At 40.5% G+C, this 13,224-nt stretch overlaps 1 protein-coding gene across 13 annotated transcripts in view; it reads right to left on the reverse strand.

The window, feature by feature from the left end:
- The window catches only part of CCDC171 (coiled-coil domain containing 171), a 165,807-nt gene that overhangs the window by 51,353 nt on the left and 101,230 nt on the right, over nucleotides 1-13,224 (reverse strand). For 10 of the 13 annotated variants that reach the window (XM_035895589.1, XM_035895600.1, XM_035895592.1 and 7 more), the window contains 2 exons: nucleotides 8,325-8,470; nucleotides 5,277-5,331 (listed from right to left, as the gene is read on the reverse strand). In XM_035895589.1, the coding sequence (XP_035751482.1) occupies nucleotides 5,277-5,331; nucleotides 8,325-8,470 (201 nt within the window). Of the gene's footprint in view, nucleotides 1-3,990; nucleotides 4,392-5,276; nucleotides 5,332-8,324; nucleotides 8,471-10,618; nucleotides 10,832-12,480; nucleotides 12,533-13,224 lie in introns of those variants that run through there. The other 3 variants (XM_035895593.1, XM_035895599.1, XM_035895598.1) reach the window with 3 other exon arrangements.

A 13,224-nucleotide genomic window follows, 5' to 3' on the forward strand; every position in this document is an offset into this window, starting at 1 on the left:
CTTACTGAGGTAACTAAATACTATGATAGACTACAGATCCCAGTTAACTCAGAGAAATGTGGCTGTTCAGTACACCTAAAAGCATCGGGTCACATCTATTGAAGTCTGATTGTGGCAGCTAACTTAAGCCTCATAACTGTTCTGTTTTTTCAAGGCCTGATCAATTTGTGGTCTTCTTGCTGAAACTAACAATTAATGCCACTTACACTGAGTGTTTTTACTGATGTAGTCACTTGTATATGGACTTAAACCTGTTGTGCATTAATTTCTTACAGGCCATAAAACAACCGCCATAAGGAAATGCATTTTGTTGCTATGGACCACACCAGAAATCACAATCTAATGCTACAACGTTACTAATTCTCAAGTCTTCTATGGCCTCACCCCATCTTCAACTGTTTCTTTGTCCTGTATTAAAAACATCATTAAACTTTTGTATTTTACAAGTATGTGACAGGATGGATTGTACAGTGTTCACATTTCTTTCAACTGATAGAACTGTGGGGCCCAAATGTCATGCATAGCCAGTTTAGGGACATTTCAGAGAAGACAACAGGGGTGGGAGGGGAGCAGCAGTGAGGCAATGAAACACAACGGCGGAAGGACTTCAAGGCACGACTGCTGACAGGTCTGCATGGAAGCTCTTCTGCCAGCTGGTGTAGGAACCTTCCAATCAGCAGAAATGAAGTGCATTACAGAAGTGGATGAAGAATTTTTCTGACCAAGTGCCAAAAGGAAAGGAGCACACTGGTTAGGTGCTTTGATCCCTGAACTGTCCCAAAATGTCAGACTGACTGGGCTGCCAACCGGTATTGGGAAAAAGATTTTTTTAGGGAGGTTTTTTTGTGTGTTTTACTGACTCATTATCACAGCTCATCAGCCTTACAGCATAGTGGGTAACAGTCTAAGCTTGTGAAAACGTGGTATTTTATTAACCTGTTAAAATGGCCAAAACCTAAGCAGCCATGGCTGGGACAGGCTGAAAACTCTGTCAGCCCATAAAGCTTGTCAAGACTTCAATAGTTAAGAGCACAAGGGGAAACAGAAACAATTTTCTGTCTCTGTACAGTTTGACTCACTGGGATGACTTCCCATGGTGGTGTTTTGCGCAGGCAGAGTTTAGAGAAGAGGGATTTAGGGAGGCTGAAGAAGAGGCAGTTACAGCACCGTACTGGGTGCAGGGCTCAGGCGCCTGGGGGGCGGCCCCTGTGAGGGGAGGCCAGGACTGCCCCGTGTTCCAGCCGGCTCCAACCGACCCCACTGCAGGGCCAGGCTGAGCCCCACAGCCAAGATGGTGCCCCATTGTGAAAATGTGTTTAAATAAGGGCAAAACCCACCACACAGGCAGAGGAGGAGGGAATAAAAAGACTGAGAAACAGCCTTGCAAATACCAAAGTCAGAGAAGAAGAAGGAAAGGGAGGGGGAGGCGGGGGGGGGAAGTGCTTGAGGCACCGGATCGGGTATTTCCCTGCAGCCCATGGAGAGGGCCATGCTGGAGCACATGTCCACCCCGTAGCCCATGCAGGACCCCGTGCCAGAGCAGGTGGATGGTTCCTGAAGGAACTGAGGTCCATGGAGAGCCTGCGCTGGAGGAGGTGTTCCTGAAGGACTGCAGCCTGTGTGGAGAGCCCACGCTGGAACAGGGAAACAGCGTGAGGAGGAAGAAGCAGCAGAGAGGAGTTGTTATGGACTGACTGCAATGCCCTGCCCCTCGTGCCCCAAGGGCAGAGGAGTCAAGTTGAACCTAAAAGGCAGGAAGCTCTTTGTCTTTGTTTCTTACTATCATATCTATTCTAATAAATAAATTAAAATAGTTTTCTCCAAGTCAACTCTGTTTTACCCGTGACTGTAACTCGTACACAATCCCCCCGTCTATATGCTAACGCACATGCTTTCTCATCCTATTTTGTCCCCCTGTCCTGCTGAGGGGGAGTGACAGCGCGGCTGGATGGGCGCCTGGCTGCTGGCCAAGGCTAACCCACCACAAGCACTCAAACTGAGAAGCAATACAAACGGAAGGCTGAAGATTTTCGCGGAGATACTGTAAAATTATTTCTTCCACTGATGGGATTACCATAACTAAGTGATTAACTACATGTCCTAAAGAATCTAGTTGTATAAAATTAACAGATTTAATGTCTCTTACTCTGTTTATGCAAACATGATAGTAAAAAGTACAGGAGAAATTAATAATGAAATACAGTTTATCAACCAGTATAACAAGGTATATTTATAACAAAAATAACTTCTCAACATATTTTTGAGGAAGGTGTTTCAAGAAATCATTTCTTTTTCATACATTAAAAAAGGACTGCAGATGGGTTTTAAAATGATGAGACTTACTTAAATGCTTTTTCTCTTGATGAGAAAACTTTTTAAGAAAACTCTTTATGTTTGAACTTTAAGTAGATGGAATTTCTTCTGAGAGCTTTACTCTCAGAATTTTACTTCTGAGAGTAAAAACTCTGTAGGGCTGGTTACCATTTTGCATCTTATGTTGGGCTTTTTTTTATTCTTTTTTTTTAAAGGAATTGTTCATGGACACAAGTTCTCTAAGCAGCCAATGCTTAAACCTGTTCTATTTTGCTAAGTTTTTTAGCTTAAGGCTATCTAATAAATTCTAAGGAAGAAAACAAAAATTGCGTCTGTTTTCCAAATGTAGATTTAAAAAAAAAACACAGCTATTACCTGAAAACTGAACCAAACCAAAATCTTCTTGAGGTCCTTTGTTTGCCCTTGGTGATTTTTTTGTCTTTAAATTTGGTAAAACATTCACTTTGCACTTGTATATTTGTCTTCAATATTTAGATGGTATAAAACTAAGAAAGAGCTCTTATTTTAATGGTACCAGGAACTCTTGTGCAAATAATCCAGCTCCATGAGTCAGATGAAGATAGCTAACATGACAAGACCCAGGATAAGACAAAAAATAGCCTTCTAAAGAACATCTTGCAGGTTATGAAGGGTATGGAACTAGCTGCTAAAAATATTTTCTCTCAGCCATATCACATGCTCAAGTTCTTCAACATTTATATTTCACAAATACTCAGGGTGATTTTAAAAGATGGCTCTGAAATGGTCTTAAAAGAATCATTCTAGGCACAAGCATGCCCAAGCTCTTGTTGACAAAGCCAAATGTATGATACTAGGTTTTCCATCCAGTCACAGTGGGGGCAGTAAGTGTTGTAAATGATCCCTTGCTTAGAGCTGTATTAGAAGCACGCATGGAGATTGTATCCCTCAGCTCTGCTGCTTCTTGCTTTGTTTGCTGAATATGACACCCAAGTATACCCAAAGGCAGATGATCTAGTACCTACATTGCTGCCTTCTGGATTTCTTGTAGTGAGAGTACAGAAAAGAGTGAAGTTGCTTTAATGGATATCAGTGTATACTGTCTTATCCTGAGTCTAACTAAGATTACTAAGGATGTCTGTAAAATCCCTCTGAGCTCTACAGGCAAAAATTTAGCATTATGCATTGATAACACAGATCCTGCAAGTGATGCAGTGGAATTTTGTGGATATTTGCTCATGAATACATCAATGTAGAAATACCACACTGTTCAATTTCAAACTCCCATAAATGTATCTGCAGCTAATAATAATACTTGTTCAACTCCAGATGATTCTGAACTTTATCCATTTTATTTTGATTCCTTTTTTGAAAACAAAAGCATTTCCCAGAATTTCAATGGGGGAAAAGACAGGCTTGTGATTCCTTTACTAGTATTTCATCTATTTCACCATGTTCTCATTTTTCACTGTGTGAGAAAACCTTTAAGAACAACAGTGTAAACTTGATGGTTTACACATAAGCCACATTCATTAATGTTAGATAATTAGCTACCATTATGATGTAGGGTTTACATTTCAGATATTTCCCAAACAAAGATCAATAATTTCTCTTTGTTCTTCTATGAGAAATGATATGTCAAATTATGAATGATTTGCAATCAATTCTTTTTAGACTTTAGGTTGACAAACCAGAAAGCATAAATTACTCTGCTACCCAATAATAAGCTATTTGGGCCTAACAACTATGTACATCAAGAACTAAGCAGCAGATGTGATAACTAAAATTCTCAAAGAAATACGGCATTTTCTCAATTCATTCACTGCATCAGGACAATCACTACTAAGCATGTGACCTTCCCTATAACCTCTCCCCAAACATTTCAATCCTTGTGAGTATGCAGCACTGCTTTCTCAATCAAAATATAAACTTGCAATCCAGAACAATAAATTCTCAAGGCCAAGGACACTACATGTACATGCCACTCTAAAAACACAGCACTTCCTGCATTACATAGATTTCCCAAGCTTAAAAGAAGCCAGTATGAAGAAGATGGGGACACAAATGAAGACATCACCTTCCAGCACAGTTTGCTGCAGCTAAAACACAGAGTTTAGGCACTGTCCCTTTTTATGAACATTAAAGGAAAGAGAAACTTGAAAAAGGTATATGAAAATTAAATTAACACCCATTTTGGTAAACACAGAAACTAAAATAAGGAATAGATTCCCATGTTGCTGGGAATTCAAGATGTGATAAGGGAAATGAACACTCTAAGGTAATAAAAACACTTATTTTGCTCTGTGCTGCTCTGAACTAAAAACAGTTATAAAACAATCAGTCACTACAGCTACAGTTCAAAACAGTCCTTTCTCCCAAATAATTAGTACATGCAGCTTTGCTGCACCTCCAAAGAATACTATACCAGGACAAACCAGTACAAGTCAAAGAGACAACTTAAGATTATTAATCAATTTGAAAAAAGGTTTTAAAAAATATCATGGAAGCTTTTGATTAGAGCTAAATACTTGCTCTCTTTCCTTATTTTATTTATCGTGTATCAAAGATTAAAGTAGCACGCACAAGGCCAGATGTCTTATGGCCATCATGTATGTGACCTCACCAGATGACCTCTGCCTTACTCAGTAGAGACAGTTAACTCAGCAGTGATTATGAATTGTTTGGATGATCAATAGTCTTCACTTGATAACTAGAAATAGTGCTTAGAGACTGAGGGAAGGAAGATGAATTTTGTAGTAAGCTTTATATTAAAAATGTCTGTGTACTACTGTAAATTGTATTTTATTTCATTAAATATTACTAGCTTTTGGAGATGAAAGAAGTTGACAGTAGAAACTTAAACTCTAAGGAAAGGAAGTTGCTTTGCAACAGCTTCTACTTCCCTCCTTCCCTGAGAACAAGCAGTTGTAAAACCTCAATGTATTTGGAAATACAGATGCAGAGGGAACACTTCAAATTCTTACCTTATGAAGAGTGGCTTCCACAGATTTCATATTTCTAATAATCAATTCTTTGTCTCTATTACAAGAGAAAAAAAAAACACCACAGTAGTTAATAGAACTGAAGGTCTACTGACATAGAAATTAATTTTCTGCTACTTTGCAACCATCATGTCTTTAAAAATAATTGTTGATAACTCAAACTGTTATGTTTGTATCTCTCCTTTTTAGATCTCAAATACAAACCCTAAATAATAGTTCATGGACTACTATTTGGCATGTTTCCATATGAAAGATGCTTCTGTTGTGGATAAGCAGTTAAACTAGCTGTATTTATAGGCGTATCAATGAACAATTATCATATTCTTGGAGAAGAAATCTGCTGTCTTGGATAAAAAGGGCATGTTGAATGGAGTCCAGGCTCTAGCAAGAAGAAATTACATTCTCGTACTGGAAAACACTGACAAATTCTATGTTCTTCATCAGTTATATGGGCCTAACAACAATGTACTTATATACATGTAAGTCTTCTTCTTCTCTAAACCTGAACATTCCACTGGTCCTTTTCCAAAAGAAGTCCAGTCAACGATCCTATCCTATGCCTTGTAGATTAGGGCTTTAGTAAGACAGACAGCTTTGATGAGTTATGCTGCCATAAAGAAACTTGGTCTCATGTGCTGCATTGACAGAAATGGAATGAAAGTTGCCTAATACCATATAACTAAGGACAACAGGATAGCATGAGCAACAACATAGGAACAATACCATAGGAAATCAAATGGAATCTATGCCAGAAGAGCTGATACACCTTAATATTCTAGAACTTTCTTTTACCTTGCCAGCTATGTGAATATTTTGTCTGAGCTCTTACAGTTCCTAAAACAGAAGTCAAAACCATGGTATTGCTCTGCCTGGAATGACCGCTGCTTCCTCGTTTCTTGATTCATGCTATCCTAACAGCAAATACATGAAGTTGTCCAGAAAAGTAGGATTGGATTTTACACTCCTAGTAAAGCTACCATACAGGTTTTTCTCTTTTCAGGATCCTGCCTTTCTTTGGACTTGACTTACCAGGGGGACATGCTGTTCACCTTCTCTGCTGGCCTCATTTATGTAGTGACTGCTATTCGTCTGGGTGACACCAGTTCTAGTCAGCCCATTCAACACAATTAATTTCTAAGTTAGTTACTGACATAGAAGTCACTCTGTTCCTCACATATTCTCAGGAGTTCATCATAAACAGGAAAGTATGTTTAGATTATTAGGTTAATAGGTGGTTGCCAGGTTCGGATTTTTGTGAACAGAAAGCCCTCTGACTATGGTTGATTTATTATCTTAAATAGTATCTTAAAATAAAAGTCTGGTAATATTTGTTTATAGCACCTAGGAAAAATGTTTAAAAAATTAATCTATTGCACACCTACATGCTAGGATCCACATTTAATTCCATCGTTATTTCATATATTCATCAACTCCTACAGCTGTGAGTGAAACGGGAATTGGATCACAGAACTATCCTTTAGGATTATCATCCAGAAATGTAGTACAGACATGAGGAAGATGTTTTACATCATCTTTTACACAATAGCTGGGGTGAAGGTTTGATAGAAAGTTTTCATCTAGCAGTGAAACGACCAAAAGGCTACTAAATTTCTGTCATGTCCACTGTTATCAGACACCTTTATTAATATTGCTTCCTACTCTGTGGAGGGAAGTGGAACAGAACTGCTGGCCACCACTGCAAGAAAATCAGGATAGCCGTTATCAGAAAGAGCCAGCCATCTCGCTATCCTTTAAAGCTGTACAAAAGATAAGGAAAGAACCTGAAAAACACCGATGCATTGCTTACAATTGCTCAGGTTATGGAAGAAGTATTAAAATAAGATTTTCTGGACAAAAGTAAAGTCTATTTCACCTACTTTGCTTCTGTGTTCCGAAGAGAAAAAGAGACATTTGTTATGAAGAGTTGGTATGGGTTTTTTCTTTGTCAATATTAAACTACTATATACAGAAATAAAACCAATTTTAAAACCACTTCACGTTAACATAACCTTTTCTGAATATAAGGAGGACCACAGGGAATGATCTTTACTAGAGTGCGTAAAATAGGTTGGGGCAGGGTGAAAAGGGGCAAGCTTTCCAAAACAAATCCTTCTTCAGGTCACATCTGCTTTAGTACACTCATACTAAATAATATTTGTCATTTTAATTAGCTTGTTAAACATTTCCTTGATAACTCTATTAATTACATTATTTCACTTGTGCATAAAACCCTTAAAGCTTCTAAGCTACTACTCTTCAGAGGTCAAATGTATCCCACGTATAATGAGAAATTTTAATTTTAAATTAAATTTTTTAAAATCTTAGCCATGGACCAACAATATTCAAAGTCTATACTACAGTAAGAGTAACAGAGTCTGCAAGGACTTGTCTTTTTATATGACTATATGACTGTAAGAGGTTAGTAATAATCTCATTCAAATCAATGGAATACCTTTTGACTACCAATCTTTTCAAGAACATTTTCTTCCACTCTCCAGGTTATGGTATAAAAAGGCATGGGTTTTATGTCTAAATCCAAAAGTCTCTAAAATCAGCTGAAAGATCTATCCTGTTCCATAGACAAGACTAGGTCCAAAGTGGGTTTCAGCCCCTTTGGCAGCTAAGACTTGTCACCTAGCTGACATTTCTGTATTTATTATGAATAAATTGCGTCTCTCTATAAAAGATGCCATGGAAATAGAGAAAATATGCAATCATTTCTTAAATAAACAGAGTGTTACAGATCTGCCAAAGAGATGTTGTAAAATCAGTAAGATAATTAGCAAACAAAAATGCCCATGCTATTTCAGGACCCAGAATTTGGAGCACTATTGTAACTACAGAAAACATACCATCTAGTATCTTGAACTATCAGTTTTCTTTTTAGAAGACTATCACTGAATTTCAAAGAGAGACAGATGTACTTTTGTTTTCTAGCACTACATTAGCTAGGGCTAAAACCCTGTGCATGAAAGTAAAAATTGATCTTTTGTCCGTTTTAAGTGATCTCCCCAAGGTCCCAGCGCTCACTTCACTGCCATGCAGAGGGCACTCTCTACATCATGGATGCTCTCTTTCAGTCGACGCTTGTCCTGCTCCAGCTGGGTAAGAAGTCTATTGAGCTGACGCAGAGATTGATCTTTTCTTCTCAGCTCCATCTTTGCCTCCGAGAGTCTCTGCAAGCAGACAGAAAGCAGAGTTACCTGTCAGCCCAAATAATTAACTTCAATTTATGCCATAGGCTATTAAACAAAGTGGAAAACAGACTGACTGTGAAGTAGATTTGGACCATTACATACAAAGGTTTTATGAATTCTCTAGCAAAACCATTACTAACTCAGAACCCCTCAGTTTTTACTATATTGCCTATGCACAAATATGTTTATAAAATAGTGATTTGTTGATCAAATAGGTACATATGCTATGCCACAGGTACTATATTTACAAACACCAGATCTAAATACACTGGAAATAATTGAGTACAGAATTAAAAAGAACAGACTATTCTCAAAACTTAATTCAAAATGAATATTAAAGAATTCACAAAGAACAAGAATAAACAAAGTAGCATTTATTTAAATATCCTGCACTATTCAAAAATTTCAAGATTAAAAAAAATAAGAATCTAATATTCTCTGTTAGTGCACAAAATACAGTTTTGCTGCAATTCTTGCTAAGAATAGATCACTAATTTATGGTGCTTTCATTATTGTAACATTAGCTTTCCAATATGCAAAATAGTACGTGTGGTTTTTTAATGTTTCTCTCCGGCTTAGAATTAACACAAGATGCTTTAATTTAATTCAGATTAATCCAGTAAAGGACAAATAGAATCATAGAATAGTCTCATTTAGAAGGGACCTTTAAAGGTCATCTATTCCAGCCCCCTGCAATGAACAGTGACATCTTTAACTAGATCAGGCTGCTCAGAGCCCCATCCAACCTGGCCTTGAATGTTGCCAGGGATAGGGCATCCACAACTTCTCTGGGCAACCTGTTCCAGTATCTCACCACCTTCACAGTAAAGAATTTCTTCCTTATATCTAGTCTGAATCTACCCTCTTTCAGTTTAAAACCATTAACCCTTGTCCTATCACAACAAACTAAACACTAAAAACTCTGTCCCCATCTTTCTTACAGTCCCTCTTTAAGAATTGAAAGGCCACAATAAGGTCTCCCAGAGCTCTCTTCTCCAGGCTGAACAACCCCAACTCTCCCAGCCTTTCCTCCTAAGACAGGTGCTCCATCCCTCTGATCATTTTTGTTGTTCTCCTCTGGACCCACTCCAACAGGTCCATGTCTTTCCTGTGCTGAGGACCACAGAGCTGGATGCAGTGCTCCAGGTGGGGTCTCACCAGAGCAGAGTAGAGGGGCAGAATCCCCTCCCTTGACCTGCTGGCCACACTTCTTTTGATGCAGCCCAGGACACAGTTGGCCTTCTGGGCTGTGAGTGCACACAGCTTTCCATCCACCAGTACCCCCAAGTCCTTCTCTGTAGGGCTGCTCTCAATCCCTTCATCCCCCAGCCTATGTTGATACAAGGGGTTGCCCTGACCCAGGTGCAGGACCTTGTACTTGACTTTCTTGAACCTCATGAGGTTCACACAGGCCCATGTCTCAAGCTTGTCCAGGTCCCTCTGAATAGCACCCCTCCCTCAGGCCTGTCAACTGCACCACTCAGCTTGGTGTCACCTGCAAACTTGCTGAGGGTGCACTCAATCCCACTGTCTATGTCATTGATGAAGTTATTAAACATTACTGGTCCTAATACGGACCCCTGAGGGACATCACTTGTCACTGATCTCCATCAGAATACTGAGCTCTTGACCACTACCCTCTGGATGCGACCATCCAGGAAATTCCTTATCTACCGAACAGTCCACCCATCAGATCCAACACTTTCCAATTTAGAAAGAAGGATGTTGTGGGGGACTGTGTCAAAGGCCTGACAGAAGTCCAGATAGATGACATCAGTAGGTCTTCCCTTGTCCACTGATGTAGTCACACCATCATAGAAGGCCACTAGGTTGGTCAGACAAGACTTGCCCTTGGTGAAGCCACACTGGCTGTCACGAATCACCTCCCTGTCCTCCATGTCCCTTAGCACAGCTTCTAGGAGGATCTGTTCCATGACCTTCCCAGGCAGAGGTGAGGCTGACAGGTCAGTAGTTCCCAGGGTCCTCTTTTCTACCCTCTTTAAAAATGGGTGCAATGTTTCCCTTTTTCCAGCCACCGGAGACTTCACCTGATTGCCATGACTTTTCAACTGTCCTGGAGAGTGGCTTGGCAACTACATCAGCCAATTTCCTCAGGACTCTGGGATGCATCTCGTCAGGTCCCATACACTTGTGTATGTTCAGGTTCCTCAGGTGGTCGTGAACCTGATCTTCTCTCACAGTGTGAGGGACTTTGCTCCCCCAGTCCCTGCCTTGTGGTCCATCCACTCAAGAGGTGTGGGAGGAGAGGTTGCCACGGAAGACTGAAGCAAAGAAGTTGTTGAGTACTTCTGTCTCCTCTTCATCCATCGATGAACGCTACTGGCAAATGGGTAACAAGTGAGATACACTTTGTTTGACCTTCCTTTTCTGGCTGACATGCCTGTAGAAGCCCTTATTATTATTTTTTGCATCCCTTGACAGGTTCAGCTCCAGCTGCACCTTGGCCTTCCTGACCCCATCCCTACACAACCTGGCAGGGTCCCTATACTCTTCCCACGATACCTGTCCCTGCTTTCACTGCCTGTGCATTTCCTTCTTGGCCCTTTAGTTTGACCAGCAGGTCTCAACTCAGCCATGCTGGTCTCTTGCCTTCCTTTCCTGACTTCTTACACCTGGGGATCAAGAGCTCTTGTACCCTATGGAAGGCATCCTTAAGGATCTGCCAGCTCTGTTCTACTCCCTTGCCCCGAGGGCAGTTTCCCACAGGGTCCTGTTGACCCAACTCCTTGAACAGCTGAAATTCTGCTTTCCTAAAATTCAGGGTCCTGACTTTACTCTTCACCTGACCCATATCCCTCAGGACTGTGAACTCCACCTGTGTGTGATCACTGCAGCCCAAGCTGCCTCCAATCTTGACATCACTGATAAGCTCACTTGTGTTGGTGACCATCAGGTCCAGTATCACATCCCCTCTGGTAGGACTGTCTATTACCTGGCCTAAGAAGTTATCCTCAATGCACTCCAGGAGTGTCCTGGATTGCCTACAGCTCACTGTGCTACTTTTCCAGCAGATGTCGTGGTGGTTGAAGTCCCCCAGCAGGACAAGAGCCTGCAAGTGCGAAGCCTCCTATAGCTGGAGGAAGGAGGCTTTGTCAATAGGCTCCCTGTGACCAGGCGGCCTGTAGTAGACATCAACCACAAGGTTCCCTTTGCTGCCTCAGTCTCTAATTCTTACCCATAAGCTTTCTACCTGCTTGTGGCTATTCTTCAGGGACAGCTCTTCAAGCTGTTCATTTCTTGATGTAGAGGACAACCTGGCACCCCTCCTTCCTCACCTGTCCCTTCTGAACAGCACACAGACCTAATAAACACAGAACCTGGCTAGCTGCTACTCCTTTCTGCTGGGATAAATCAATACTTTTGCAGACTGGAGTATTTATAATGTGATTTCATAGTTTGCTAAATGTTACATTTTACTTACAGCCGTTAATTGCCTTTTTAGAAAGCAATTATAATAGGTGGCTATAAACATTCTTTTACAAAATGCGAATTCCCTGACTGATTCCAAACCAATATAAAAGGGTAGCAAAGGCCACACAGTTACAAGACTGAGCTCTTGCACCTTGTTTTCAGAATTTATGGGTATGTTCTCTGCTTAAGTTCTAAGAATACTCTGCATAATTTGTACTCAGGAGTACTTGACGTGGACTGTGGAACATGCTAAATATGTATTATGCTGTGGATTTATATTAAGAATGCTATATACAAAAGGCTGATAAAAATTTGGAGGGCACTGAAAACTCAACTAATCTGAAAAGGCTTCAGAACTAGCCAAGAGTAAAAGGCACTTCAGAAAACACTATACTAGAGAAAATTTCTATAAAATGACAAAGTACAGCATAAACCTGCATAACCCTGCAAAATAAACTGAAATCTGTGGATTGGCCTAAGCTTTCTTCAAGTATTTCTCAAGACAAAAAAGCAACCAGTTATTTTAACAGTGTATTTGCAAGGTACAGCACCACTACCTGAACTCTCTGTTCAAGCAATTTACAAAATCCAGGCTGAGATTAAGCACTGCTGTAAGAAAAAAAATAAATCAGAAGTTTATTTAAGAAACACTAAACCCCAGAAATGTTAATATTTGTCTTGCTCAAATTACCACAGGTTGAATAACTCTATTCTGCCTCTTACGTCATGATTTTTGATGAAGAATGCTATTTTTCACCTAAGATAAACACACAGTTCTTCCACTGCAACATTAGCATATAGATATCCCAGATCAGAAGTGTTGCTTTCATAGAATCATAGAATCATAGAATGTTTCGGGTTGGAAGGGACCCCTAGAGGTCATCTAGTCCAACCCCCCTGCAGGAGCAGGGACACCGCTAACCAGATCAGGCCGCTCAGAGCCCCGTCCAACCTGGCCTTGAATGTTTCCAGGGATGGGGCCTCCACCACCTCTCCGGGCAACCCGTTCCAGTGTTTCACCACCCTCATTGTAAAGAACTTCTTCCTTATATCTAGTCTAAACCCACCCTGGTTTAGTTTAAAACCATTACCCCTTGTCCTGTCACAGCTGGCCCTACTAAAAAGATTGTCCCCATCTTTCCTATAGGCCCCCTTTAGGTACTGAAAGGCCACAATCAGGTCTCCCCGCAGCCTTCTCTTCTCCAGGCTGAACAAGCCCAACTCTCTCAGCCTGTCCTCATAGGAGAGGTGCTCCAGCCCCCAGATCATTTTTGTGGCCCTCCTCTGGACCCGCTCCAACA

This window comes from Egretta garzetta, unplaced genomic scaffold (genome assembly GCF_000687185.1).
Source record: "Egretta garzetta isolate BGI_Z169 unplaced genomic scaffold, ASM68718v1 scaffold175, whole genome shotgun sequence".
NCBI classification, from domain to species: domain Eukaryota; kingdom Metazoa; phylum Chordata; class Aves; order Pelecaniformes; family Ardeidae; genus Egretta; species Egretta garzetta.